Source organism: Silurus meridionalis, chromosome 15 (assembly GCF_014805685.1).
Source record: "Silurus meridionalis isolate SWU-2019-XX chromosome 15, ASM1480568v1, whole genome shotgun sequence".
NCBI lineage: Eukaryota > Metazoa > Chordata > Actinopteri > Siluriformes > Siluridae > Silurus > Silurus meridionalis.
In genome coordinates this window covers 13,235,033-13,262,683 of record NC_060898.1, presented here as the reverse complement: position 1 = coordinate 13,262,683, position 27,651 = coordinate 13,235,033, and the positions used below count along the sequence as shown (strand labels likewise).

The window sequence follows — 27,651 nt, the reverse complement described above, 5'->3', positions numbered from 1 at the left end:
AGATCTTTGTGGCATCATAAAAAAAAATGTAAAGGATTTTGGGGTAATTTTATACATATTAGTAAATATTTATGAGTAAATATTAGGCATAATATGTGAGTGGTCTGTAGGGGTTGATCAGTTCATCAGATTATTGATTAGAAATAAATACCCGAACATTTAACCATTGTATTTAGAAATGGCATAAACAACATGAAGTTGCTGATATATAAGTTGCTGATATGTATATATATATATATATATATATATATATATATATATATATATATATATATATATATATATATATATATATATATATAAATACTCTTGAATCTGAGTTTGAATGCTATGTTCTCACCTTCCTAAAGAAAGTGTGGGGAAAACACCAGGGCTCCATTTAAAAAGGATAAACACTGTATATGTGAGAGCCCATTAAGTGACCTGTGTGCAAGTTGTATCAGATACACTGGCATTTCTAATCTCCACTACAGGCCAGTGGAAGCAATTAAGTGATTTTTTTATAGCAAATTTATTTGCATCTAGTTGAAACAAATTTGGTTTAAAATGTGGCATACAAAATGAGATACACACTCCTACTGTAATATAACATGCCAGGCAATATGTATAAGATGTACTCCACATTTTGATGCAATATGCAGACAAACAAAAACAACAAAAAACAAATGAATAATCCTTGAATTGTGCAGGCATTAATTTTTTTTTTATATATATATAAAGAAATTAATTACCAGCCATGATCACATCCAACAATTGCTTCCTAATTTTGGCCTGTAGTGCATGTTTTTGGCACATAAACATGAACATGTCTGTAGATTTTCTTGTAAGCATAAACATTTTGCCCTTTTATTGATTGTGTATGGCATCAGCTTTTACTTTGAAAACTTCTTGAGCAGTTTCTTCCCCTTGGAGAGTAGTCCTTTTTTCTTTTTCAGGTCTCGCGGCCCCCTGGCAGGATTAAGGGGATGGGCGGAGCCCACAGGGAGCATCGGACGCACAATCGGGGACGCCGGTCTTCCCATGACTGGTGCTGGAACCGTGTTTTCCACTGGAATCTAATGAGAGAACCATCAGGGGGACAGGGAAGGGAATTAAATGTCATCTATCTTCACCTGTCAATAGCTGACCTGAAAAGATAACTGGTGCTGTGCTGCTTTAGTGCTGAGCAGTGTCTCCAATCACATAGTGTGAGCTAATAGTAAAAAAATATATAAATCAATTTGAAATATGAGGTGAGCTGTACCATGATAAATGTTTTAATACCTTAAAACTATTAAATGGCATCTAACCATGATATTGTTGAACTCTTGAATCTGATTAAGGGTGATTAATATTTTGTAAAGCCAGCTCTGTCAATAGTGCAGCTTCAACTCAAGTATATATTAATGCACTTGTTCCAGTGTGCTATTGTTTCTATAGTAACACTCTTTCACAAGGCATAACCAATTACGCTCCAGATAAATTGGATATTGTAAAGAATGTGTGCAATCTGTGGTAACTGATTATGTTTAATTAGACAATTATTTAAAATGTATAGAAGTCTCCATTGTCAGCACTTCATCAGTCAGAGACAAAACTGGTTTGTTGTTGTTTCACTTCAATAGCTTATAGCTGATATAATGTGAACTGTATTTAAATGCAACCATAATTAGTTAAAACCTATGTCATTGTTTAATAAGTAAACAAGAAAACAGCTAACAGCTGTGGTGTATGAAGAACAAAACGTGTTTGGACCTTCTAGAAAATAATCAATTTTGGGTTGTAACTGTAATGTCGGCTTTAGTAAACCACCCCATCACTCTTATCGATTGCATTTGGGGTAAAGTTTATTTTATTTTTGGTTAAACTTTTTTCTTTTCAATTCTTTACCAGAAACGAGAAAACTTCTTAGATAGAAAATGACTTTCCTCTACTGTTTTAGCCAAGCAGGTAAAAATAAAGCAAAGGAAAGCAGTGAAATTATTTTAGAAAGGTTCACAAGTCAGACATGAGAAATAAACCAAAAAATACAAATCACATAAATGAACACAGACATCCACCGATTCGGCGTCATGAATTTTTGCTTCAGCATTGCATTTATTTCTGTTGATTACAGTGAAGTAATGTGTTTGGGTTTAGGTTTTTTTTAATGTGCATGTTCTCAGAGCAGAATTTGGAAGACGGTGTGATACACAAAAAAGAAACAAAGCCTCTTAAATAGAACACAATACAACACACAGGCCAATGTGTACTGTTCTTATATAAAAAGGTAATAAAGTTCATTTTGAAAAAGGCATGCTTGTCTATTGACTTGGTCATTTAAAACGGGTTTTAAAGCACAAACCCAGCTTTAGAGTCTCATTCTCATGTTTTTTCCTCGATGCAGGAATGAGATTCAGTCTTTCGTCATTTCGCTGCCAATATCCCACAGTGTATGTGCTAGCTGTGCTGTCTGTCTCAGTTCACGGTGGGCTTTGCTTCTTCCATTCCAAAAAAAGCAAGACCGGAAACCACGACTGCACGTTCACCACACACAAAACAAACAAGCACAAGAAGAAAAAAGAAAAACACAGAGACGGCGAGCAGACGGAACTCAAACGGAGGATGGATGGACACAGGGCCTAGCGCTGAGAACGGCGATGGTGTACCCGTTTAGGCTCTGGGCGTGGCGTCGGCACTGGCTCTTCCTGCTCATGGTGGGACGGAGTCTCTGTGAGATAGACCTCCACGTCATCAGGCACTTCTTCTAGAAAGTTGGAGGGAACCAGACCACGATGTCCATTTATCACACCCTGTGGAACAAAAATAAGCAGAAGTTAAGCACAAGACATGAAGTTAACTAAGCAAGGTCACGCTTTGAGCTTTACAATCTAATGCAGATGTACCCAAACGCTTTAAAAATGTTTTCACGGTTAGTCAAATTCACTTATATTTTCCACAATTAATTTCAATTTACATTTTTTGCAGCTTAAAAATAAAACAAGTATTATGTTAAATTAAAAATTATGTTTTGCACAGTGGGATTTCACAATCACTAATGCACTCCCATACCATCAGAGGTGCGGCTTATTTACACTGATAACAAACCAGATAGGCCCTCTCCTCTTTAGTCTGGAGGACATAGTTTCCAAAAAGAAATAAAAACAATTCTGGAATTGTTCCACAATTTTGCAGTGAACATGGGGCTGCTGCACTTCATCCTGCAACTTTTGGACAAGCTGGACTTACGTGAGAATCCTATTCGTGGACTTCAGTTCAGCCCTTAACACCATCATCCCAACACTCCTCCAGACCAACCTAACCCAGCTCTCTGTTCCTATCTCTACCTGTCAGTGGATTACTAGCTTTCTGACAGATAGGCAACAGCTAGTGATACTGGGGAAATTTATGTCAAACAGCCGTACCTTCAGCACTGGTGCCCCCCAGGGATGTGTTCTCTCCCCACTGCACTTCTCCCTGTACACCAAAGACTGCATCTTTACAGACCCCTCTGTTAAGCTCATGACGACTGTGATGAATCTGCATTTAGAAGCGAGGTTCAGCAGCTGGCTGTCAGGTGCAGTCATATTAACCTGAAGCTTAACACAGGAGATTTCAGGAGAAACCCCCTACACTCCCCCCACTCACCATCATGAACAGCACTGTAACAGCAGTGGATTCATTCAGGTTCCTGGGAACCACCATCTTTGAGGGCTTGAAGTGGGACAATCACATCGACTCTATTGTTTACAAGGCCCAACAGAGAATGTATTTCCTTTGCCAACTGAGGAAGTTCAACCTGCCATAGGAGCTGCTCAAACAGTTCTACTCAGCCATCATCAAGTCTGTCCTGTGCACTGCAATAACTGTCTGGTTTGGCTCAGCTACACAATCAGACATCAGAAGACTACAGAGAGGTTCAAAAAGCTAAAAGGATTATTGATGCTCCCCTGCCCACACTTCAAGGACTGTATACATCCAGAGTGAGAAAAAGGACCCAAAAAAATCACCTTGGTTCCTCACATCCAGGCCATATGCTTTTTTAACTTTTGCCATCTGGCTGACGCTACAGAGCACCAAGCACCAAGACAGCCAGGCACAGGAAAGGTTTCTTTCCCCATGCAGTCTACCTCAAACACTTAAACGCTCTCCCCATTGTCCAATAAAATAAAACATATGTGCGATACCACTTTTAATAATCTAAATCTGTACTTTTTTGTGCAACAAAACTTGTACTTTATTTTCTTTATAAAAATGTGCTACAACTTATATACTTTTATTGTTTTTTATTTATTTATTTCATAATTTTTTTCCATGTGCAACTGAAAGCTTCTGTCACCAAAACAAATTCCTAGTAAGTGCAAACATACTTGGCAATAAAGCTCCTTTTTTTACATTTCTGATTCTGATTCTGACTTGTAAATGCAAGTAATCTATCACAGATTGTAGTCTATCACAGATTGGTTAAGTTCTGCCCATCTTTACTTCTGAGATAATCTGCCTCTCTATGATACACTATTTATAACCAATCATCTTACTGACCTGTTGTCAATTAATCTAATTAGTTGCAAAATGTCTCCAATTTTAATAACACTTACTTTTTCCAGACATTCGGTGCCCTGTCCTAATGCGACATGTTGCAGCCATCAGATTCAAAATTACCTTAATTTTTCCTTAAAATTGTACTTTACCTCAGATTAAACATTTGATATGTTTTTTTTATATGATTTTGTGAATAAAATATGCATTTATGAGATTTGCACATAATTGCATTCTGCTGTTATTTAAATTTTAAAATGGGAAAACAAGGATAAAGGTTTATTACTAAGTCTATTGTTTAATCAACAGATTGTTTAATCTAATTGTGAAATCAACAGACATTATCACTGAACAATTCTACATTCTGGGCTTGAAAGAAATCAGCCACAGCCTCACTTCTTCATATCATTCTCCTGGAGGTGTTGTCACTCTAATAACAAATTGTAATCCTTAATCTGAGTTGATGCCTTTTTACCAGTTAAGATTAAATCTCATATTGATTTTATTTTATTAACTATTTTTTTTTTTTTTTAATTGTTATCTAACACATTTCACTTTATAACAATCACTGTTTGTCACTCATGTGAAAATAGTTTGCTTTTATAAAACCTTTACATTCTAATTTTAAGTAGCAAGCCAATGTGATGGTCTCAGCTGTGTTCATCAGTTGTCCCTTTTTGTAGACCGCTTGAAGGTTTTTTAATCTCCCCACCAGTCTTGAATTTTGTTCACAAATGCTGAATTAAATTTCCTGTTTACATCTTCATTTAATAATATAATGCTAATGTTTTTGGTACAGACTCTTGCTAATTTTCCAGTTGCACAAGTGTCTAAAAGTATCTAGATCCTTTGCCTGTTCATTCTGATTGACCTCTTTTTGGATTATGTATTGTTTTTTTATTAAATCATTCCTATGTAGAAGTTCAAATAAAGAAAGGTAACCACCCGAATAACCCGTAAAGATCTCTGGAAGTTTTGTTAAGTGTTAATTACTTACATAGTAGAAACCGTCTTCATCAATCTCCCCAAATACAGCAATGATGTCACCAGCACAGAACGTCAGTTCCGCCTGGATCAGAAAGCATCAACTGCGTTAACAAAGGGAATGACTAGAAACACATTAAATTTGTTTGTGTGTGTGTGTGTGTGTGTGTGTGTGTGTGTGTGTGTGTGTGTGTGTGTGTGTGTGCGTGTGCGTGTGCGCGCACCTCAACATCTGCATTTGGTGAACTCTCCCTGGGGTCATAATCATAAAGAGCAACCATTCTTCTTGTAGCCACTGGGTGCCGGCCGCCTTTTCGACTGTGCTCTATAGAAAATAAGAAAAGAGAAAACCTCTTATATGTGGAAACCTTACAGTAGTAGATTATTAAAGAACATTAATTCGGGAATGTAGCGAGTTAAACCAGAAACATTTCTTCACACTGTGGTCATAAACTCCTACATCAGACTGCATTAGTTAGTCTCTTAGGTGATCTGCTACTGCAATAAAAATAATTGCAGAGCAAGCAACTAAAGCATGACTATGACAACAGAAGTAGCACAAGCAGAAGTGAAATACAATGTGCGCAACAAATCAGTGGGACAACAGATCGGTACAACAGTGCTTGTTCTTTTCCTTTTATACCACAGCAATTAGCAAATACATAAAAACAGTTACTATAACTGTTATTTCTTACATTATTGCAGCTATACAGTAGACAGCTATTTTTCATTCGTTAACCTTTTTTGTTTCTTAATGTTAATAATAAGGATAAAAAAATGCAGCTTGTCATGTTACTAGTTACTAACATGCAAGGTGATTTGTCTAGCAGCCAGATGTGCTTTTAGAGCTCTTATAGAAAATGTATTAATTAACATTCAGAACCAGGAAATCAACAATGTTCTACAATAGTTTATATGAACTAATACAGGGTCCATACAGGGCCACAATACAAGGTATTTTTTGCTATCCTTAGCTCTGTTTACTGTTGGAGGTAACAATGACTTCCCATGTTTGCGTGGGCTCTCTTGCATATATTCTCATTTCCTCCCATTCAATACCAACAACAAGCCAGAAGATTCTGGCTTCTATAAATTGCTCCTAGGTGTGAAACAATGTGTGAAAATGTGTATGCGTTGTGTCCTGCGTTCAACTGGTTTCCCAAACAGGGTTTATACTCAAATATTAGAAATTCATGAATGAACAAAGAGTAAAACATGTAGATGTTAGAAGATGCAGTACCTATTCTATCCACTGGGGTGTTGAGGGGTAGAAAGCCCTGTTTCATGAGCTGATCCATAGTCTCCTCATCATCAGCCTGTATCTCTGACACCATGTTACATGGAATGAGGCCAGAGCGGCCACGGATCTCTCCACGATAAAACCCATCAGTGTCTTTGTCTCCAAATACCTGCAAGAGAGGTTGGTAAATAACAGCAATGCATATCTTAATTACAGTGAGCATATGATTTAAATGTGATGAATGAGGAAAATGAAAATGAGAAATGGTGAAGCAGGAAGTGAATAGGCTTAGAAAGGAGGACATGAAAGCAGCTATTTAGAGGATGAAAAGTAAAAAATCGGTGGGCCCAGACATACCAGTAGAAGCATGGAGATGTTTAAGAGAGATGGCACTGGAGTTTTTATGTAGACTTCTTAACAAGATTCTGGAAGGTGAATGGATGCATGAGGAATGGAGAAGGAATGTGCTGGTACAAATTTTTAAGAACAAGGGAGATGTAAAGACCTGCAGTAACTACAGGGGAATAAAGTTGATCAGCCACACAGTTTTTTCAAGGTTATGATAAAGAGTAGTGGAAGTCTGAGAGAAGAGGTGACCATCTGTGAGCAGCAGTATGGTTTCATGCAGAGGAAGAGCCCCACAGATGCATTATTTGCTTTGAGAATGTTCACGAAAAAAGTATGGAGAAGGTCAGAAGGAGTTGCATTGTGTGTTTGGAGATTTGGAGAAAGCGTACAACAGGGTGCCGAGAGGGGAGTCTGTATGAGGAAGTCTGGAGTGACAGAGAATTAAATTAGGGTGCTGCTGGACATGTATGAGGACAGTGTCAAAGCAGTCAAGTGTGCAGTAGGAACGACAGACTGGTTCAAGGTGGAGGTTGGACTGCATCAATGATCAGCAGAAGGATAGGTAGAAGAATGCTGAGAATGGAGCTGCCAAGAAGGAGGAAAAGAGAAAGGCCAAGTAGAAGGTGCATGGATGTGGTGAGGGAAGGCATGCAGGTAGTTTGAAAGAGGCAGATGTAGAGGACAGGGTGGCATGGAGACAGATGATCCGCTGTGGCTCCCCCTAACAGGAGCAGCCAAAAGAAGAAGAAGAAGATATGATAAAATATTATCAGTTGTGGCACTCTCACAACATCTCACCTTGATGATCTGTCCTTCTTTAAAAGGAAGTTCTTCATCAGCAGCATCTGGGTTCGGGGACATGGAGAGAGGGTCATAGTCGAACAATGCTACAAAGATACGGAAGGGCTCTTCAGGCTCGAACTCGTCATAGTACGGAGGAGACCGCCGTTCTCGGTCCCTGTAACCTAAGAAATTATAAAGATAAGACTGAAAACTATTGTTAAGCTCATGTTTGGTTACTTCCAAAATGTGTTTTCCTGTGTAAATAAAACTACATCTTCAGCAAATCCAACTTCACATGCATTCATACATTCAGCAACCTGAAAAACCTTTAACCATGATGTCATTTTAGGTCATTTATATTTGTTGAATGACCAATGACCAATGGATTGAGTGTTGACTTGTAAAATCTTCTTGTGCAATTTATTTGCTATAATTTTGAGTGGGGTAATAAGGAAGCAGGTGATGATGCAATGAAATGGTACAACACACTTAAATGGAAACATATAGCATAAGCTGCAGGCCAAATGTGTTTCACTTTGAGTTGAATAAATGCAAACATGGACAAAAAGAAAACACTGCTTTAACCATGCTGTAAAAAGGATCCATAAAGTCTTTATTCTAATTAGTTTTGGATAATGTTACACCTTAAGATGAACACCATACATCTTGTACAACTTACTAAGCCGTGCCAAAGATGGAATGGCAAATGTACCCAATGTGCATTAGAGAAAGCTGATGCAATGCAACATATGTAAGTTTTCGATCACCTGTGAAAAAAACCTTTAAGATTACCTTGTGTTACAAACGGGTGTAACGTACTACCCTTAACTTTTTTTCTAAATTCATGCACAGCCAATGTCAAAGCCTGAAGTTCAGAAGGAAAGGGAAGGGTTTAGCAGGCATCTCATGTCAGGTCAGTGCAAGAGAGAAGCACATTCTGTAAGCAGGAAGCAGACACTTTACTATCAAGGGCAACCATCTTATACCTAGTGTGCATCCCTGAGGTCATAATGCAAGCCTTTATTTTGGCAGTCCAGCGTTTCAACCTCATGCGTTTCAGAAACTTGCTCATGGCATTTTCTTGCACTTTTGTCTCACTGTGCTCTGATAGAACACTGAGCAGCAACACATACCATAAGGAGGCCTGTGGCAACCATGCCTCCGTGAACACCATGTCCTGTGCCGAGCTACACGGCCACAGTAAACATCCTCCATGACTGGAGAACGGTTCCCCTCACTGTTACTCTCAGTGGTTATCTCTGAGGGAAACACCAACCAAAGAGATCTTATCATAAACAGACCACACCACCTTGCTTGGCCTTGCCTAACAAGTCTCTCTGGTTAAGCAAACGAGGCAGAGAGACTGCCATCAAATGAGGCAGGGAGAATAATGTCTATATCCCTAAAAACGTCTCTAATTCTTTTATGTCTTCCAAGTGCTGGCTTAGAAAGCAATTTTTATATTGTGATGTTTTTACCTTGGAGCTTAAACAAGATTGGGACATAGCTGAAGATCAATGATATAATGCTGAGCAGGGTTAAACTGTGTCAAACATGGGGTTTACTGACCAATAGCAGGGACCATGAGGGGTCTGCGCTGAGGTTGAGAACCTCCATGACCTGGCCTTCTATTTGAGTTCCGATCCAACCTTCCTGAGGATGAAACGTTGCCACCGACCTGACAGCAGAAAAGACAACTAAAGTTAAAGATGTTAGTATTTTACAGCACAGAACTACAGCTCTCAAACTCAGAAGGTTAGTAGGATTTTAGACATTTCAGCTTAGATTTATGATCAAAACCAATCATACATTTACCAAATTTAATGAAGCATCCTCAACACAAACAACCAATTATTTGGAAGCAAGAACTACTATTTAAATCTTTCAGAAATCACTACTCATAAGGAATCAATCTCCTAGTTTAGTTATAAAGAGTTGGTAATCATACTATAGATACTGTAGATGCTGCAAACAGCCAGACTGTATGGGGGTTTGCAAAGCCCAGATGTTTTGTGAAATGTGTTAATTTATAAAGATGAACAGCAGTCTTAAGCATATAAAGCTGCACCTTAAGACCACTGTGTGAGTTGCGCCGTCGTCCATCCTCCAGTTGCATTTCAGAGTACAGCTCTTCCTCATCCTCTTCAATAATGTCAGATAAGTCTGACCCTCGGCTGCTTTCTGTCTGGTACTCTTCACTGTGACTGTATTGGGACTGTGGCAATGAAACAACCATTCAGCTCAATCTAAAGATTTGGGTATTTAGTTTTGACAGAATCTCCATCCAAACTACAGCTACCCTACTTACTAAAAAATAAGGAATTTTAATGTAATAAACAGCTATTATTAATCAGTAACATTTTAACAACTGGAACTATTCATGGTTACAACAAACTATATTGTGCATGGTATATTTGAGAATTGCATAGCTTATTGCATAGAAATTGTATAGAGGGACCATGAAATGGTTTTAACAAATGAGAGGACAACATTAACAGGCTCTATAGTATGTGACTAGCAAGCTAGCAATTTTAAGGCTAATAAATTATGAAGTGTTACTATAGTTAATGCATTTAAATTAATCGCATGTTTAGTCTAAACTGTGAAATGCAGATTGGTTAAATGCTTCATTATGATTTGCTTACATGGTAATATATCATAAGAAACATTCACACTAAACATATGAAAATAAGCACTCCCTATCAGGCTGGAGACCTCCCTGTCAATTAAAAAATCTGGAACTATCCATAAATATATCATGAAGAAACCTTTTCTCTTATTCTAAGAGCCAACCTTTTGTACTGAAACCTCCATAGTTTATATGCTGACCTTGATAACTTGAAAAGGTTTAAAACGGGCCAACGAGATAAAATCAGTACTTAATTCTAAGGTTCCTTTTTATTATTCAAAGAAAACAATATATACATACTAAATAATCAGTTTGACAAAATAAGCAATTACTGCTTTTTGCCTTTCTAGAGCAACAACATGTGATATTGGGCTCCCGTACCTGCCTGCCCAGTTCTGAGCCCCTGAGGAAGTCATCCACAGATGCTCCCCTTCTGCGAGACTGATAGCTTTCCTCATCCTCTTCCTCATCTGAGTTCTGAGAGTGAAAGCCCTGACTTCGCCTCTCCATCTATATACAACAAAAAACTTTCAGACACCTCAGTAACCATGCCTGCTGCATTCCAACAGATTTTGCAGTGTGTCAAGAATCTTAATGAGGTCCCAGTCAAAATATTCCTAAGTAAAAAAATGTACTGCATCAATCAGCACTCACCCGGCCGCTCTCTGCAGCCACTCTTTGGGCAGCTTCACGGGCGATGGCTTTGGCCATTGTTTCCGGGATAAGTGTGCCTCTGGGCTGGGGGAGGATTCTCTGAGGAGAAGGTGAGCGGCGGTTAGGGCATGGTGGTGCCTCGAGAGTGTGTCCATGTGGCAAAGCTGGGGGAAGGCCAGACGGAGAACAGACAGGTTCCCATGGTTGTGCAGGACCCCCAGCAGGGTGAAGCATGCCTGGGACCTGCTCTTTGGTTTCCAGTTCTCTGGCACTTGGTGGTCTCTGAGGTTGGGGAAGGGGCAGCTGGGGAATGTGGGGTTGAGGCATTGGAATTGTGGGCTGAGGTATTGGGATTGTGGGCTGAGGTATTGGAATCGTAGGCTGGGGATGGGGGAAGTGGTGAGAAGGTAGAGGCTGAAGATGAGGAGGAGATGGCTGAGTAGGATGGGGAACAGGATGAGGCTGAAGATGAGTGACTGGCTGATTTGGGCAAATAGCAAGAGTTTGAAGATGGGAACATGAATCAGGGCCTGCATGAGGGGGCAGAGGTTGCATTGGAGGTGCGAGTGCAGGTCGCAGAGGAAGGGGCTGGGGCACTTGGTGTTGTAGAGAAGCTTGCATGTGGTGAGGTGGAAGGTGTGCTTGGGGTGGAGGCACGAGCAGGTTGCTAGGAATGACGGCGACATGCGAGTCCTGGCTTTCGCCTTGTGCTGATAAAGTCCTGACCACAACCTCGCGGGCCTCCAAACACTGGATACAGTTAAGATCCACTGTTGCAAAGTCAGCCAGTGGGTACAGCACCTCAGCAATCTGAAACCAATAATAATTGCAAATATTTGTAGCGGTCTCCTAGTTTTCTGATGTATTTAGTCAAATTACACCCCTGAATTTGAACACACTGAATTTCATTCATGACAAATTGTATGATTTTACAAATCCATCATTACATTTTGATGGAGTCAGGTTTTAATTTATTTTGGCCTTTGTATTGATTGTGTTCATCACAGTATCCATTTCATATTGAGAAACAGTCAACAGAAATACTATAAAACAGTACCAGCACAAAATATATATATTTTTAAATATGTATACAATTAATTAGTCAGCTCTGTTTTATATTTGAATTGAATAGTCTAACTACAGTGTATTTAAAACAGTTCACATCACTTCTGCTCACCCAGACAAATATCATTTTCCCTTCTGATTTCCAACTCAAATGCTCACCTGCTCCAGCTCATGAAGTTTTGTTCCTTTAGCTGATGGGCTACATAAGTTGAGTTTGGAATACTGAACATTTTTCACTCTGCTTGGCAGTGGATGCAGAGAACTAGGGTTGAAAACCCCTGAAGTTTGAAGAGTAGTTGTAATGACTCATATTCTCCAACAGAGGGCAGGAGTATTGCCTAAAACAGCTTCCCCAGCCCTGAGCCAAGAGTCAAGTTAATGCTAATCAAATCAGTCAGTCAGAGTTTTGACAAGGCAGAATTAAAGCTCTTAACTCTGCATGAAAGTACATCTCCAACACCTACCGGTCTAAAACATGACAAATATTTTCTGATAGATTCCCACAGTTTATTTGAAGTTTGGAAGGATTACATAAGTATGGCTGGTGTTGATAACTGAAGAGATTCACACACTCACCCTCTGGCCTTTTGTGCACACTGCGTAGCCAATGACATTGGCACCATTGGAGGTCCCCATGGGAGTCAATGATGGAGGCTTCCAGTGGACCTGCAGAATCCCTGGAGCCTGTCCACACTGAACCTGCACCTCATTGGGGGGCAATGGAGGGCCTGTAAGGGATAGATAATCCAGTACAATTAGTGGAGTTTGAAACATATTGTCTTTTTGGTTCAGGGCATTTCCATCCCAGAAGAAACAGTCGATTTTTATGGATCGATACACAAGTGCTTTACACTTTCTTTGATGAGGAAAAAGCTCCAAACAGGCTAATTAATTCAAGTTAATGGTTTGTTCATCGAATTAGGTGTTTAGGTGTAAATGCAATATATTTAAACACTAATTACTAATTACTTAGTTTGTCCATGCATAATGTTAAATACAGATGATTCGTTCACTTTTTTTTGTAAAATTTAATTTGTCTGTAAACACTGATTCCCTATAAAAGAGATTTCTGTTGCAAATGAGAGTGGACAGCATATTTATTGAGTACAATTTGGACTGCTGCGTTGCCACACAAGTATGTTCATCTAAAAAACTGCTTGGAATTTAAGGATGGGTATGTTTTAAATAATTAAATTAAAAGAGATTATATAAGACTGTTTTAAATAGTTTGTAATCTGAATTTTATCTTTTTTTCTACACTCTAGTGTTAATGATGTATTTTATTTTCAGTTTCACTGGCAAAGTTTGGTCTCAGGTATTAAACCTTCCAAAGCTATTTTAGTCATTTTAATAGCCAGGATTCATTCCAACTATTACTTATATCTATTGATCTCTGTATGTATAAGGCCAGACTTTGAATACAAAAAAGTATAGTTATATAAATAAAAGACACGAGTTGCATCTAACCTGCAGCCTGTGTGCAAAACTCGACCCCAGCCTCCTTTTTCTCGCGCTGTTCCAGTGGCATGTGCCAGGGCACCTGGTGTGGTTTGGCCACCACCCTCACCTTGTACACGGTGGTGGCTTTCAAGTTGCTGAAGCGCAGTTTGTAGCAGCATGGCTTCACCACTGCATGCTCAATGCCATCCAAAAACACTGTGTGGGAATAGTTGCTGTTGCTGGGGAGCCAGGAGAGCTCTGCTGAATCACGCATGATGTTGTCCAAGCGCAGGCCTGTTGGGGCCACCGTGACGTTCCGTCCGACCAGCAAGGTGCAGCGGAGCTCATCAGACAGACCACGGTCTGTCACACTCTGCACCGACACGCGATATGTGCAGGCAGCTAGGTCCAGCTTTTCAACTAGAAGTTTGGTCCTGCCACTGAAGGGCACAGTAGCACGCACCTCCCCGTCCACTAAAATGTTGTAGCCATTGATGTTGCCCCAACCAAAGGGCACTAGAGGTTGCTCCCAAGCCACAATGACGCTCCTTGCCAGCTGTTTGATTAGGTTGATTTTTCTCGGGTAAGGCACAATGTCATCAGACAGCTCCTCAGCATCCAGAGTGCCAGTCCCATTACTACAGGGCCCAAGAGAGTCAATGCTTAAACTGTCCAGGGAAATGCCTCCGTCTATGGCTGTCAGGCTTAAAGAGCCATGCTCCAGCTGGCCCAGATCCTCTGCTCCATCCATCATTGGCTTTTCCTTGTCCTGGACAAACTCTACAAAATTCGAAGGGACCAAGCCACGCTGGCCATCCAACAGTTCTCCTGGAAGAATCCCAGAAGATGAAGACTGACACACTAATTCAGGACAACAACATATGACTCATGCAATTCAAAACAAACATTATGTAACATAAATGCTATACTTCTGACACACATAACTTTAAACTGTAAAATGAACACATAACATATTAAGTCTACATACTGAATGTAAAGAACCCTCTATCAATAGAAAGGTTCTCGACCAACAAGGACAAAATGATTACTTGCTGCCTAATATATAACACCCACTAACAGGTGCCATGATGAAGACATAATCAGTGTTATTTACTCACAGGTCAAAATGTTATAATGTGATAATATTATGTCTGTTCGGTGCACATTTAGGGTGTTTCTACCTAGAAATGCAATATACAGTGTGAAGTCAATGAAAGAGATCCTTTTAGAATCTGCTGAAAATCAATCCGGGAATGTTGATGATCCGGTAATAAATTTTGAAAAAAAATAACACTTCACTTGCACAATTTTTCTGATTGGACACTACAAATTATCCTGTTTTATTTAGTGTCTTGGTCATTTAAACCAGGGCCAAAATAGAGAAATTTGTAAATATTGCAAAAAACATAGAATCTTCTAGAACAGTGGTCCCCAACCTTTTTTGCACCACGGACCAGTTTAATGTCAGACAATATTTTCGCAGACCGGCCTTTAAGGTGTGGCGGATAAATACAGCAAAATAAAATTATACGAGCAGCAGAAAAACGTATTTTCTAAATATAATAATAATAAACGTGAATCCACTGTGTTGTTTTTTGTTCATTTTGCTAGCTTTGGGGTTCGAATTTAGCGGTAATGTATTATGTGTTACCGGCCGGAGCAGCCCCTTTAAGAAGGTAGCGGATGGAGGTAACACATGTGACCGAGGCATCTTGACATGCATCATTTGTGAGTCATGGACACGTGGCGGAGAGAATCCGGTAATTTTTCCAAAATAAAACATCGTTTAGAATCAGATAAAAAATAAAACGGAAATAATGTTAGTTATGTATGTTCTTTCTGTGCGGCCCGTTACCAATTGACCCACAGGCCCGGGGGTTGGGGACCACTGAGTACTTTATGAACTGGGAAAAAAAAAGTAAAAAGTCATACATTTTAAACCTATTATATGCAATTATATATCAAAATGGCAATACTGTGTATCATAACCAAATCTCGACAGTTCAATCTGCATCCACAGCTCTAAATTATGATCTCAAGATAGATATTTAATTAGTGCAAAAAGGAAAGCGTTCTAAAACCAGAGCTAGTGACTCAGTGAAAAGATGCTTTAAGAGCCACATTTTTTTTTTTCACCCGGCCATGTAGCTGTGGGGTGCTTAACAAATTAGCCTCCCTGACGATTTGCAGTTTAATCTGTCATCCCTTAAAGAAGCAATTACTAAACACCTGCTGAAAACTGACATTAAATTCAACCCAAATGACTTATTATATCATACACATCCTTGGGAGTCCTGGATTGAAACAAAACAAGCCAAAGGTTTTGAGAGTGTGGGTCACCTTCATAGAATCCATCATCATCCATGTCTCCATATACATAAAGATATTTTCCAGCAACAAGAGGCAGCTCAGCCTCAGGATGCTCATTGGGCCCATCATAGGGATTATAACTGTACAGAGAATGGGAGAGAAAGATTTGAATATGTTTTATTATAAACAAAAAACTCAAAAGTAGTCGCTGCACCATGGTGAAATATTAAAACATTTCCTTAGAGAGAACTTGATATTTCAGTTTAAGATGTTTTCCTAAAAATGTGTAAGTATTGGTGCAAATGAGCACAATTTAGTTTTTATTTACACTTAAATTAAGGGAAAGAAAGCTCTTATTTGCAACTCAATAAAGTACAACAAAAATCTGAAAAAAAATAGTGTCTCTTTAGAATCATAACAATAATAACGATCCTTATTATTATTCAAATGACAGCAGACTTTTTTTAACAGCAGAAGCTAAAAAAATCTGTACCTGTAGCGGGCAGTGCAAAGCCGAACCTGTCCGGTGTATCTGGCCTTGGACCTTGGAGCTGGACTCACCTTATCGTCCATCTGTAATCACAAATTATTATTGTCATTTAAGGCATAAAAATTGCTTTTAGGCATATCCTTATTATATATCACTTACTATTAATTCTGCATAAAAACATTAGAATTAAATGAAGCTTGGAAAGATGTAGCAGACTGTTGATGCCTATGGTGAGTTTAGGTGGCCGTGGTTTGTAAATCTGACAACAAAAGTAGTATGAAGCTGAAACTTAAAACATGTACACCACAGAACATATTTACACAAAGTGCATTATTTCATTTGCACTAAAAATGTTTGCTTTAAAAGATATAAATACAGTTGAAAATTAATGGGTGACTAATTGGTGCACATGCTACATTTCTACAAGAGACAAATTACAAGCTGCACAAAAGACTCTTGGCTTGCTTGTGCCAACAGCAGAAAAAGAAGCAATTTACAAAAACAAACACATAGTAGATGAAAGACTACAGGACTTTTAAATTCAATGAGATTTGAAGATGATGAACACACCTCTGACATGCTCAGTGATCTTGGTCTTGCTGCTGTGGTGAAGTCAATATGCAATGGAGTCTCAGGCGTGTCTCTGCTGACCTGCAGTGGCTGGAGGAGCTTAGTGATTAGCGAAGAACCTGAAGATCTCTCATCACCTGCACAACATAGAGTTACACAGCCAAACGCCAGCGCCTGTCAATCACCGCCTGGGCCTGGACAGTCACCTGAGAGAGACACTCTGGGTTGAATTTATATGAGAGAGAATGTTTCATTAAGCTACATGTTCATGTATAACTTACAGAAATTATGAAATAATCAATTCATTCATGTATAGGGAATTAAAGCGTTGGGGCAAACCACAATCTTTCAGTTTTAGTTGCATTTTTGCCCTAGATAGTATTCTCTTATTTGTTTAAAATATTTCTCTCAGCATTGACTGTCTTTAGCCATCATACAGCAATACTGTAATAAATGCAAAATAACTACAAAATATAGTGCACACGCAAATATATATATATATATATATATATATATATATATATATATATATATATATATATATATATATATATATATATATATATAAAGCATCCAAGAAATTATTCACATCATTTTACTTTTTCCACATTTTATTATGTTACAGCCTTATTCCAAAATAGATCAAATTCATTATTTTTCTCAAAAGTCTACAAACCATACTCCATAATGACAATGTGAAATAAGTGTGTTTTAAATCTTAACAAAAAATCACATGTACTTAAGTATTCACAGCGTTTACTTAATACTTTGTTGAAGCACCTTTGGCACCAATTACAGACTCAAGTCTTTTTGAGTTTGATGCTACAAGCTCGGCACAACTATTTTTGGGCAGTTTCTACCATTCTTCTTTGCAGAACCTCTCAAGCGCCATAAGGTTGAATGGGGAGCGTCGGTGCACAGCCATTTTCAGATCTCTTCAGAGATGTTCAATTGTGTTCATGTCTGGGCTCTGGCTGGGCCACTCAAGGACATTCACAAAGCCACTCCTTTGTTATCTTGGCTTTGTGTTTAAGGTCGTTGTTCTGTTGGAAGATGAACCATCTCCCCCAGTCTGAGGTCCAGAGCACTCTGGAGCAGGTTTTTATCAAGGATGTCACTGTATATTGCTGCATTCATCTTTCCCTCGATCCTGGCTAGTCTCCCATTTCCTGTCATTGAAAGACATCCCCACAACGTGATACTGCCACCACCATGCTTCACTGTAGGGACTGTATTGGCCAGGTGATGAGCGATTCTTGGTTTCCCCCAGACATGACGCTTGGCATTCAGGGCAAATAGTTAAATCTTTGTTTCGCAGGGTCTGAGAGTCCTTCAGTCTGAGAAATGGCTTCCATCTGGCCACTCTACCATACAGGCCTGATTGGTGAAGTGCTGTAGAGATGGTTGTCCTTCTGGAAAGTTCTCCTTTCTCCACAGAGAAATGCTGAAGCACTTTGAGAGTGACCATTAGGTTCTTGGTCACCTCCCGGACTAGGCCCTTCTTCCCTAGTAGCTCAGTTTGGCCAGGTGGCCTGCTCTAGGAAGAGTCCTGGTGGTTCTAAACGTCTTCCATTTACAGACGATGAAGGCCACTGTGCTCATTGAGACCATCAGTCCACAGATCTGTGCCTCGATACAATCCTGTCTTGGAGGTCTACAGACAACTGCACTGTTAACTGTGGGACTTTATATAGACAGGTGTGTGCCTTCGAAGATCATGTCTAATCAACTGAATTTACCACAGGTGGACTCCAATCAAGTTGTAGAAACATCTCATGGATGATTAGTGGAAACAGGATGCAGCTAAGCTAAATTTTGAGTGACATGGCAAAAGCTGTGAATATTTATGTACACGTGATTCTTTACAATTTATTTTTTATTTTTGAATACATTTGCAAAGGTTTTGGAACAAAACCACTGCGATAAACAGGGGATTACTGTATAGTAAATGACTCCACCTACCTTTCCCAGTGCAACTCTGCAGCTCGTTGAGGAGGTTACAGATTGCTCTCCGTGACCTGCTGGTTTCTGGCCAGAGCTCAGGATCGTTGTGAAAACCCAAGTGAAATTTCTCCAACTCTTTGGACAGAATGTTACACTTCTCACACTGTGTCCGGCATTTTTGTTCCAGGTCGTAAACTTTGCCCTTTGTGGTTTGTAGAAGAGAGAAAAAAAAAACAGATCATGTTTTGAATCTATGAATCATGCATCATTGTGCTTGTTTGACTTTTTACATTTTATACAGCATAGACATTAATCCTTATTTAAAACGTTGCACTGAATATGTGGCACAGATATGAGACATGTATTAAAAATCACTTCAAAAATATGCTACCACATCACAACACATCAGAAATGTATTTGCTTTTTTTTACATGCAAAGATTTCCACCGTTCACTCTGACAGCAGATGTTTATATTTTGGACAAGTCTGTATGCAACATTCATTTACATGATGATAATAAGGATGAATTAGTTCAACTGATAGACAGTCACAGTGAGGTTTCTCATTATGTGTGTCATTTCCTGTCATCATCTTTATCAACGGCCTGTGCTTCAGTTTAGCAAATCTGTTAAGAGAGCTTAATGAGATCATATCTTGTCCAAGACCATTCTGAACTCTATAGGGATGTTAATTAAAGTGGTCTAAGGCTGCTTTCATATACATGTATGTATTAAAAGAGTTTTTCTCCACTTATTAGCATGGCGGAGAACACCATTAGATGTGATATCACTGTACTGGCTTTTGGCATTATTATATAATTATCTAATCATTTATTTAGAACCCATACTGTGCCTTCCATTGATACATGTTTGAATTATTTTTATTTCCAGTGCTGTATTTCTTATTAATGAATTATGCAATTTAACCCAACATACTATTCAGCCACCCTTCTTTCCCTTTCTATCGAATTATCTGTCACATAAAACCAAACAGGGAAGTCATTATGGTACAAAATGCAACACGTTTAGTGTAACAATTGATGCCATTCACACAAATCCCCATTTTAGGAAATTAGTTAGAGGATGTGTTCATGATCTTACCTCTAGCAGATTAACCTTTTCTTCATGGTCTTTATCAACCTGAGCCTGAGCCTGAGAAAATAAACACACCATAAGTATCTTTATATATCGTTATCCCACAGTGCCATTCAGGTGTTTAATCAGATGGTGTTGATTTATTCCTATAACTGCTCTGAATGTTCTGGCTGTGACATAAATCATAAGATTATATGAATGAACTTGTTCCTCAACTCTATTGTTTTATTTTAACAGCTCGTTTACAAGAGCTTGTATGGTGGTCGGTCCACATAACGACATAACGTAAAACATATAATAAACACAAGATTTATAGAAGTTTATAGCTGCTATATCACAAGTGATAACAGGAAATCTATTAACAGATGTTATAGCTTAAACTCATGAAAGAAATTGTAAGAGAAATCTATTGTGGAACTGACTACTGTGTGTGGTGTGATACTGTGTAAAGTTTGTCTGTGTGTGTGTGAGTTCCTCTTCTTTATCGTGCCTTAGTTTTTGCTTTTCTTATTCAGGACAATAATGTTTAAGAAAGCATGAAAACAGGTGCAATAAAAAGCATATGGCCTATCAGCAGGAGACTGCGATTTCCATTTATGACCATGACAATGAGTGGTCAGAAGGAGTCAAGATAGGAAAATTGTCCGTCTCCTTAGAATAAGCCTTTATTTCGAAATTCGTTTCTTTGCATATCCCAGCTTGTAAGATGCTTGGGTCAGCCATTATAATGCAATTCTGATGCAGAAGGGATTAAGGGTCCTGCTCAGGGGCCCAACAGTCATGGGCGTAAATTTCATTTAAGAGTAGGGGGGGACAATAATTATAAAATTTCTCGTGAGCAATTTTTGAAGGGGGACACAAATAATACAGTCAAATTGTACTTACAGTATAAAGACAGTGTTCCCACAGTGAAAAACGTTGTTTCTATCATTATTATTGTAGCATGGAGACTGCGTCAATTACAATGGTAATTCAAACTGCTTTACATAAATAAAGTAAATCTATCATAAAAAAAATAATCACAACAATAAAAACAAGGAATTAAAAAAAAAGGTTTAACATTTTATTTACAAATTAAGACACTTAAGAACAGAATAGAAATTGATTATAAAAATACAGTGGGGACATTTCAGATGTAGCACAGCGCTCATTTAGTAAATGCACAGTTAAAGAATATGCTAATTGTGTGTTAATGCTAAGTTAACATTATGCCAAGTCGTCCTAAATAAAACACTGCATGGGAAACGGCTTTGGTGTGTTAGTGTCAGTGCACTATGCTACAAGCTATTGTAAACAAGCTAACGTTAACTAGGTAAGTCATATTTTAATCGCTAATATAGCAGATTCATGGAAAATTACATCATTAATCAGCATTTTTGCCGCAACTAATTTATGAATAAGTCTGCATCAACTACATTAAAGAGAATCGTTTTATTTAAAGTGAATAAAATACCCTAGTTAATGGAGTTGAACATTAATTGAGCCGCAGCCACACACCTGACTCGTGTGTGTAGAGTAGGTGAGATGAACCGCACACCTGACTCGTGTGTGTAGAGTAGGTGAGATGAACTGGGAACACAGGCAGTGGGTCAAACCACTGTGAGGAAGGGGGGAACTCGACTGTTTCTAAATGCATTTTTGCGTTTTTTTTTCTACTTACACAATTATTTAGGTATGCATACATATATTTTTCACAATAGAGAGTGCGATATTTATTTATTTATTATCATGAGGGGGGGGACAATGCTCGGATGGGGGGGGCATGTCCCCGGGATTTACGCCCATGCCAACAGTGTTGCTGGGGCTTAAGCCACTAACCTTCAGACCATTACCAAAAGCTCATATGCAAAAGTGGACTGATACTGCTTTCTTCAATGTGTGTTATGTCAATTTTTGGCTGGCTTCACATGTCTTAGTGGAAGCGGTCACCCTCCCTGATAGGTAGCTGTCATACTGCATGAGAGAGCTGGAAGGTGGGTAGAAATCAGCAGGTTACCAGATTGAAAAGAAAAAAATAAACAAAATCCTGCATATGTGTGTTTGTGAGTGTGTGTGTGTGTGTGTGTGTGTGTGTGTGTGTGTGTGTGTGTGTGTGTGTGTGTGTGTGTGTGTGTGTGTGTGTGTGAGTTGCAGAGTCTTTGCCTTCGCAGAAGCTGGATCTCCTGCTGTGTGGAGCTGAGGATCTCCAGGGCTTGTTCATGCTCTGTCTCCAACTGCTGCTTTGCTTCTGCAGCCTCACACATACACTGACGCACACACACACACACACACACACACACACACACACACACACACACACACACACACACACACACATACAAACACAGAAATATTCATAATAAAGAAATATTTTTACAGATTTTTCCTTTCTCTTTGGAGACAAAAAAATCATCAGCTTGTAAACAGACGAAACTGCATTAAGCAACAAATCATGATGCTATAATATATATGATACCTGGAATTAATATCTATGGAAGAATATTCAAGACAATATTCAAAAAGACATGCAAATTGTGTTTTGTATTTATATATATATTATATATTGTATTTTCCATATGTGGACGCATAAATTGTGACATAATCCAAACGCAATTGCACGATAATTGCCCATTTGCGTTTTTGCTTTTGCGCATGCACAGTGACCGCCAAATTTCGAATGGAAAAGCAAAGTCCATTTGCAACTGTATTTCCTGTGTCTTACAAGTTATGACTATGTCATATTTAAATAGCAATATTAATTACCACGTTTGCTTTTTTACTTTCTCTGCGTCGCGTATGTAGACTGCCAAAACTCAGACGGAATCGCAATTTTGCATTTGATTTTCCTAAGCCTTGCACGGTTTGCATTAGCATTTCCGATTGCTTGCACTGAAAGCTGTCAATCAAGTGTCAGGGGGGCGTGTTTGTATTGTGAAGTGACATCACTCACAGTCGACAGCCAACAGGGAAAATGCCAGTAATAGACAATTTTGCGGAATGTAATAAGCAATTGAGCCTTCGCAAAGCAATTGATTGACAGGCGTTCTTGTCATGGCGGCATTGCTTGTCTGACATAGCAACACTAACTAAGGAGGGCGGGTTTTTACAAAGGGCCAATTGCTTATACATTTATGAAAACTGTATTTACCTTACTCCATGTAGAGTATATCAACTGTCATCAGCTTGCTAAAGCTAGCGAGCATCATAATGTCATCCACAATTTCACTGACTATCACCGTTGTTCAAAACATTCCGCAAAATCATCCATCACTGGCATTTCCCCTGTTGTCAGTTGACTATGAGTAAAAATGCATTGGAAATGCAAATGCAAAAGTATTTTTTTTTTATGTTTTGCCAGGCTACATACGTGACACAGAAAAGGTGAAATAGCAAATGTGGTAATTAATAATGCTATTTAAATATGACATGGTCATAACTTGTAAGACACGTGAATTAAAGTTGCAAATGGACTTAGCTTTTCCATTTGAAATTTGGCAGTCACTGTGTATTAAAAATGGTAATGCAAGATTTGCAATTGATTTTATATATTGTCCGGAATATCCTTCCATTAATATTCCTGTGGTATAAGAAAAACCACATTCTGCTGACAGGAAAATAATCACTTCTTTTGTCACACACTGGCATCATCATACTACTACACACTATCAACTCACAAGTTTTAACAAACCATCCTGCATTGTTTTATAAAAGACTTTTGCAATCCTTATGAATGAGTGATGAAGGCTATACATATCTACAGTAACTTTGTATACTATTAAGCTTTTAAAAAAAGAAAAGCAAAGGTACATCTTTAAACTAAACAGGAAGTGAAGTCGGAACAGGAAGTAAACTCAGAATTAAGCATATGAAATGTGTTGTAAGGCTTAGAAACATAAAGCAGCTTAAAGGCTCTGACTTATTTCTCCAACTTTATTTTTCCTCTCAGTGAGAAGTTAAGCTTCTCTCTCCCTCTCCCTCTCTCTCCCAAAGACACACTCTCAGTGCTTTGCATAATCACAGGCTTGTCTGAGGCATGATGGAAGTTCATTTCAACACAGTGAATAAACAACCCTACTATATTAATCTGTCTATTAAATAAGTAAAGCACTGCTTCTATATTCATTTCTAATAATCATTTCATCTCCTTTCCATATTTAATGAGAAATCAACCTCCCCTTGCATAGTAAAAAAACTTTCTAAGATGTATCATCAAGAAGTTAATGGATCACAAGCAAATGATCCAGGGAAACAAAATTAATGACTTGTTTTGTTATCTTAATCATTGTCGTGTCCCCTTCCTTTTTCCCTCCATCATTCTCTTTATTACATAATCAATAATGACTGGCGTGGAAAGAACAAATACTTTTTCCATTTTTTACCTCAATCAATGTAAGAGGAAACACACAGATCATAGACCAGAGTACAAAACCAAACCTTTTTCTACATGCAATCAGCTTGGTCCTGCACTTTAATATCACCTTTACTAATGTATTAGCTTTATGTAAGCTTTTTAGAGGTTAAAGATACTTTCACTATTGCTATCACTTCCAGTAATCCATTGCAATACTTCAATATACAGTACATACTTTAAAAGTACAGTAAATTCAGAGACAACAGGAAAACTGATAAAGCTTTACTGATAAGTGAAAATTAAAACGTATGTTACTGAGCCCTTGCAGTGGACCTGCTTTAGAACAATAACATGACTTATTTTATGTGATGTAATATAAAGGGTTATGGGCAGCGTCAAACAGAAATGTGAACCTCAAAAACTTTAAGGTAGTAAAAATGACATGCATTGGTTATAAAACTGCCAGGACTAATATAATCCACATATATATGTTGCATAGAGTAATAAGATTTGAATCCTGAAACATCCATAAGTGATGATTTTGTTATTTAATAAATCATATATTGAAAACATGAGCAAGTGTGCTACAAATTAATATCATTTTGAAAATAACCTTATCAGTAAAGTCAAGGCTTGAAGGAATAAAAATGTGTGCTAAGTGACTAAAACGTATCCCGTTTTATCCACTTTTGCAATGCTTATGAATTTACATATGAGTTATGAAGGGCGGTAAGTAGGTAGTTAAAAAGTTATTATTATAACTAATGAAATTGTAAAGTTCCCTACCTTTAAGGCCTGCTCAAGATTCTCCAGTTTGCCTCGGAGCTCATCCTTTTCCTGTCTTGCCGAGTCTCTCTGCTCACTTACACTCGCCAACGTCTTTCTGAGCTTTTCATAGTCTGACTTTACCTTAACATAAAACAGCGACAAAAAAAAGAAGTAGAAAAGACATTGACGGAACTCTCGTTCAGACTGTTGTGCACTTACATGCATTGTGGATCTTGCTTATTGTACTGATGAATCAAAGCATTGAACATTTCAATTAAATCTATGGGGGAAAGTATCCACAAAAGCTCAGCTGATTCAGCTGCACTTTTTCCCGAATCATGAAACACAATCACAATCGGAGACGTAAGCACTATTATTTCCAAACATCATTAATCTTCCTGACATGTTCATTTATTAGGAGTTGCACTTTCTCACTCGACTCTTGTACATACAGACCCATAAAACAAAAGAAACAAAAAATTTGGGATGATTCCTGAAGACCCAATTATAAATGCAAAAAAACAAACAAAAAAAAGATGAATGAATGTTATGTGTAATAAATGTTGCCTTTCGGACTTAATCGGTTTCTATATAATAAATGTGTATATAAACAATTATACATATTAGAAATCTTAAAAAATCTTAACATATAAAAAAAAAACATTCGATAGCATAACTCTTACAATGTAGTTTCTGAGATTTAAATATAGTGGCTCTATAGTCTATAGTTTTTTTTATGTTATTGATTTATTGGTTTGTGCCATTTTGTATATAATAAAGATTACCAGGACAGATCAGGGCAGTAAAGGGTAAAAAAACGTGTTTGCAAAAAAAATATAAAATTTGATGACATTGTACAAACAATATACCTAAACTTGCACCACACCAGAAGGTAGCAGCAGTAGGATCTAAAAACAAACAACTCCATCGTAAAGCGAAATCATTTTCTTCTTAATTGTCATTACTCAATCCGCTCCTATCGCTAATTGCATGGAAATAGAGCGGGGCATGCAAAACAAGATTCAGCTCTATGTTTGCCAGTTTCTGTTTTTCTTGTAAAAAAAAAAACTTTCTTTCGGCTTCTCCCGTTGGGGGTCGCCACAGCGGATCCTCCGCACGTTTAATTTGGCACATGTTTTTACGCTGGATGCCCTTCCTAACACAACCCTCCCCAATTTATCCGGGCTTGGGACCGGCACTGAGAGTGGCTGGGGATGGTTCCCTGACCGGGAATCGAATCCGGGTCGCAGCGGTGGGAGCACTGCGTCTTAACCACTAGACCACCAGGGGACCTTGTTTCTGTTTTTCTTGTACCGTATACAAATGCAAACCACCACCACCTTTTGGTTTGGAAGAGGTGCCAGTACAGAATGCAACAAAATCAGCTGTTGTCTCTCTGGTGTGTTCAGGAGACAGCTGTTTTTATTTATTTATTTGTTTATTTATTTATTTTATTCAGACTTGCTCTAACATTCCAATTCTGTTTAGAAGCTCTGTAATCTGTGTTGTCTATGGACACGTGCGCCATCTCATTTATCAGGAAATATTTCATCAAAGCAGGACTTGAAGAAATGAACTGATTTGTATCTCACATCATTTGAAGCATTGCAGATAAGAAAATGTCTGCCCTGATGTCAGAGTGCATCAATCCTGGGTGTATTTACTCTGTCTTCCTCGTGTCGTTAACACCTCACCCATATGCCGAATGCATCCTTGATCACAGAGTGGGGTGGGCGAGAGTGTGTGAGACGCAGGGTGGGCGAGAGTCACTCTGATTGAGCAGCAGGCATTTTATCTCCAACACTGCTCTGGGGTTCGAACAGATGGTTCCTTTTCACTGGGCAGCAAGCGAAGAAGAACAAGATGAGGATTACACTGAGAGAGACAAGCCGTGCCCAGGCCACTTGGCAAAATTCACCATCGATAACAACACCATTAGTGGCCGGAGTCCCAATTTGTGCTCTCAGAGTGTTATCCATTGTCGGTGGTGAGAAGACAATAGTTTCAGTTTGAATGCCACCAGAACTTATCCAAATAACAGCTGCTGACGGCAAATCTGAACCCCTTCAAATTATACATTAAGGAACAGGATTTTTACCAAAGAGATAATATTTCCTGCATACAGGCACAAAAAGAATAGAAGCCTGATGTTTTAAAATTTTTGAGCCTGTTGTAGAATTCAATTCAGCAATATTCTGCATGTGACAAAATGCACAAACTGAATGCCTCACACTTGTACATTTGCATTTGAGAGAGAATCATGTAAGTGGGGAAATAAAAAATGTTGATTACATATTCTGTATTTACAATTATAAGCACTGTGTGCTAAGCTTGCTGGCTTCACCAAATGCAAGTGAAATTAGGGGTAAATGAATCCTGTTGAAATTGAGCTGAAAGTGCCAACTTTCCATGGAGTTAATACAGTTTTTTTGGATGAGGGATAACATTGGACCAAAATTATTCCCTCATTATTTTACTTATGAGTGAGCAGATCATTAGTCTACA

The 27,651-nt window shown here is 38.5% G+C and overlaps 1 protein-coding gene across 7 annotated transcripts in view; it reads right to left on the bottom strand.

Annotated features, from left to right (window-relative positions):
- Positions 1–305: 305 nt before the first annotated feature.
- Positions 306–27,651, bottom strand: part of rimbp2a (RIMS binding protein 2a) — a 65,788-nt gene continuing 38,442 nt past the window's right edge. For 5 of the 7 annotated variants that reach the window (XM_046868460.1, XM_046868463.1, XM_046868459.1 and 2 more), the window contains 19 exons: positions 25,165–25,287; positions 22,192–22,294; positions 20,055–20,107; positions 18,973–19,156; positions 17,011–17,147; positions 16,444–16,523; positions 15,981–16,090; positions 13,668–14,468; positions 12,777–12,928; positions 11,136–11,945; positions 10,863–10,991; positions 9,921–10,067; positions 9,422–9,530; positions 7,868–8,034; positions 6,722–6,890; positions 5,706–5,806; positions 5,495–5,566; positions 2,628–2,771; positions 306–1,055 (listed from right to left, as the gene is read on the bottom strand). In XM_046868460.1, coding sequence (XP_046724416.1) covers positions 873–1,055; positions 2,628–2,771; positions 5,495–5,566; positions 5,706–5,806; positions 6,722–6,890; positions 7,868–8,034; positions 9,422–9,530; positions 9,921–10,067; positions 10,863–10,991; positions 11,136–11,945; positions 12,777–12,928; positions 13,668–14,468; positions 15,981–16,090; positions 16,444–16,523; positions 17,011–17,147; positions 18,973–19,156; positions 20,055–20,107; positions 22,192–22,291 — 3,648 coding nt within the window. In that variant the 5' untranslated portion in view covers positions 22,292–22,294; positions 25,165–25,287 and the 3' untranslated portion in view covers positions 306–872. Of the gene's footprint in view, positions 1,056–2,627; positions 2,772–5,494; positions 5,567–5,705; positions 5,807–6,721; positions 6,891–7,867; positions 8,035–8,887; positions 9,112–9,421; positions 9,531–9,920; positions 10,068–10,862; positions 10,992–11,135; positions 11,946–12,776; positions 12,929–13,667; positions 14,469–15,980; positions 16,091–16,443; positions 16,524–17,010; positions 17,148–18,972; positions 19,157–20,054; positions 20,108–22,191; positions 22,295–25,164; positions 25,288–27,651 lie in introns of those variants that run through there. The other 2 variants (XM_046868461.1, XM_046868466.1) reach the window with 2 other exon arrangements.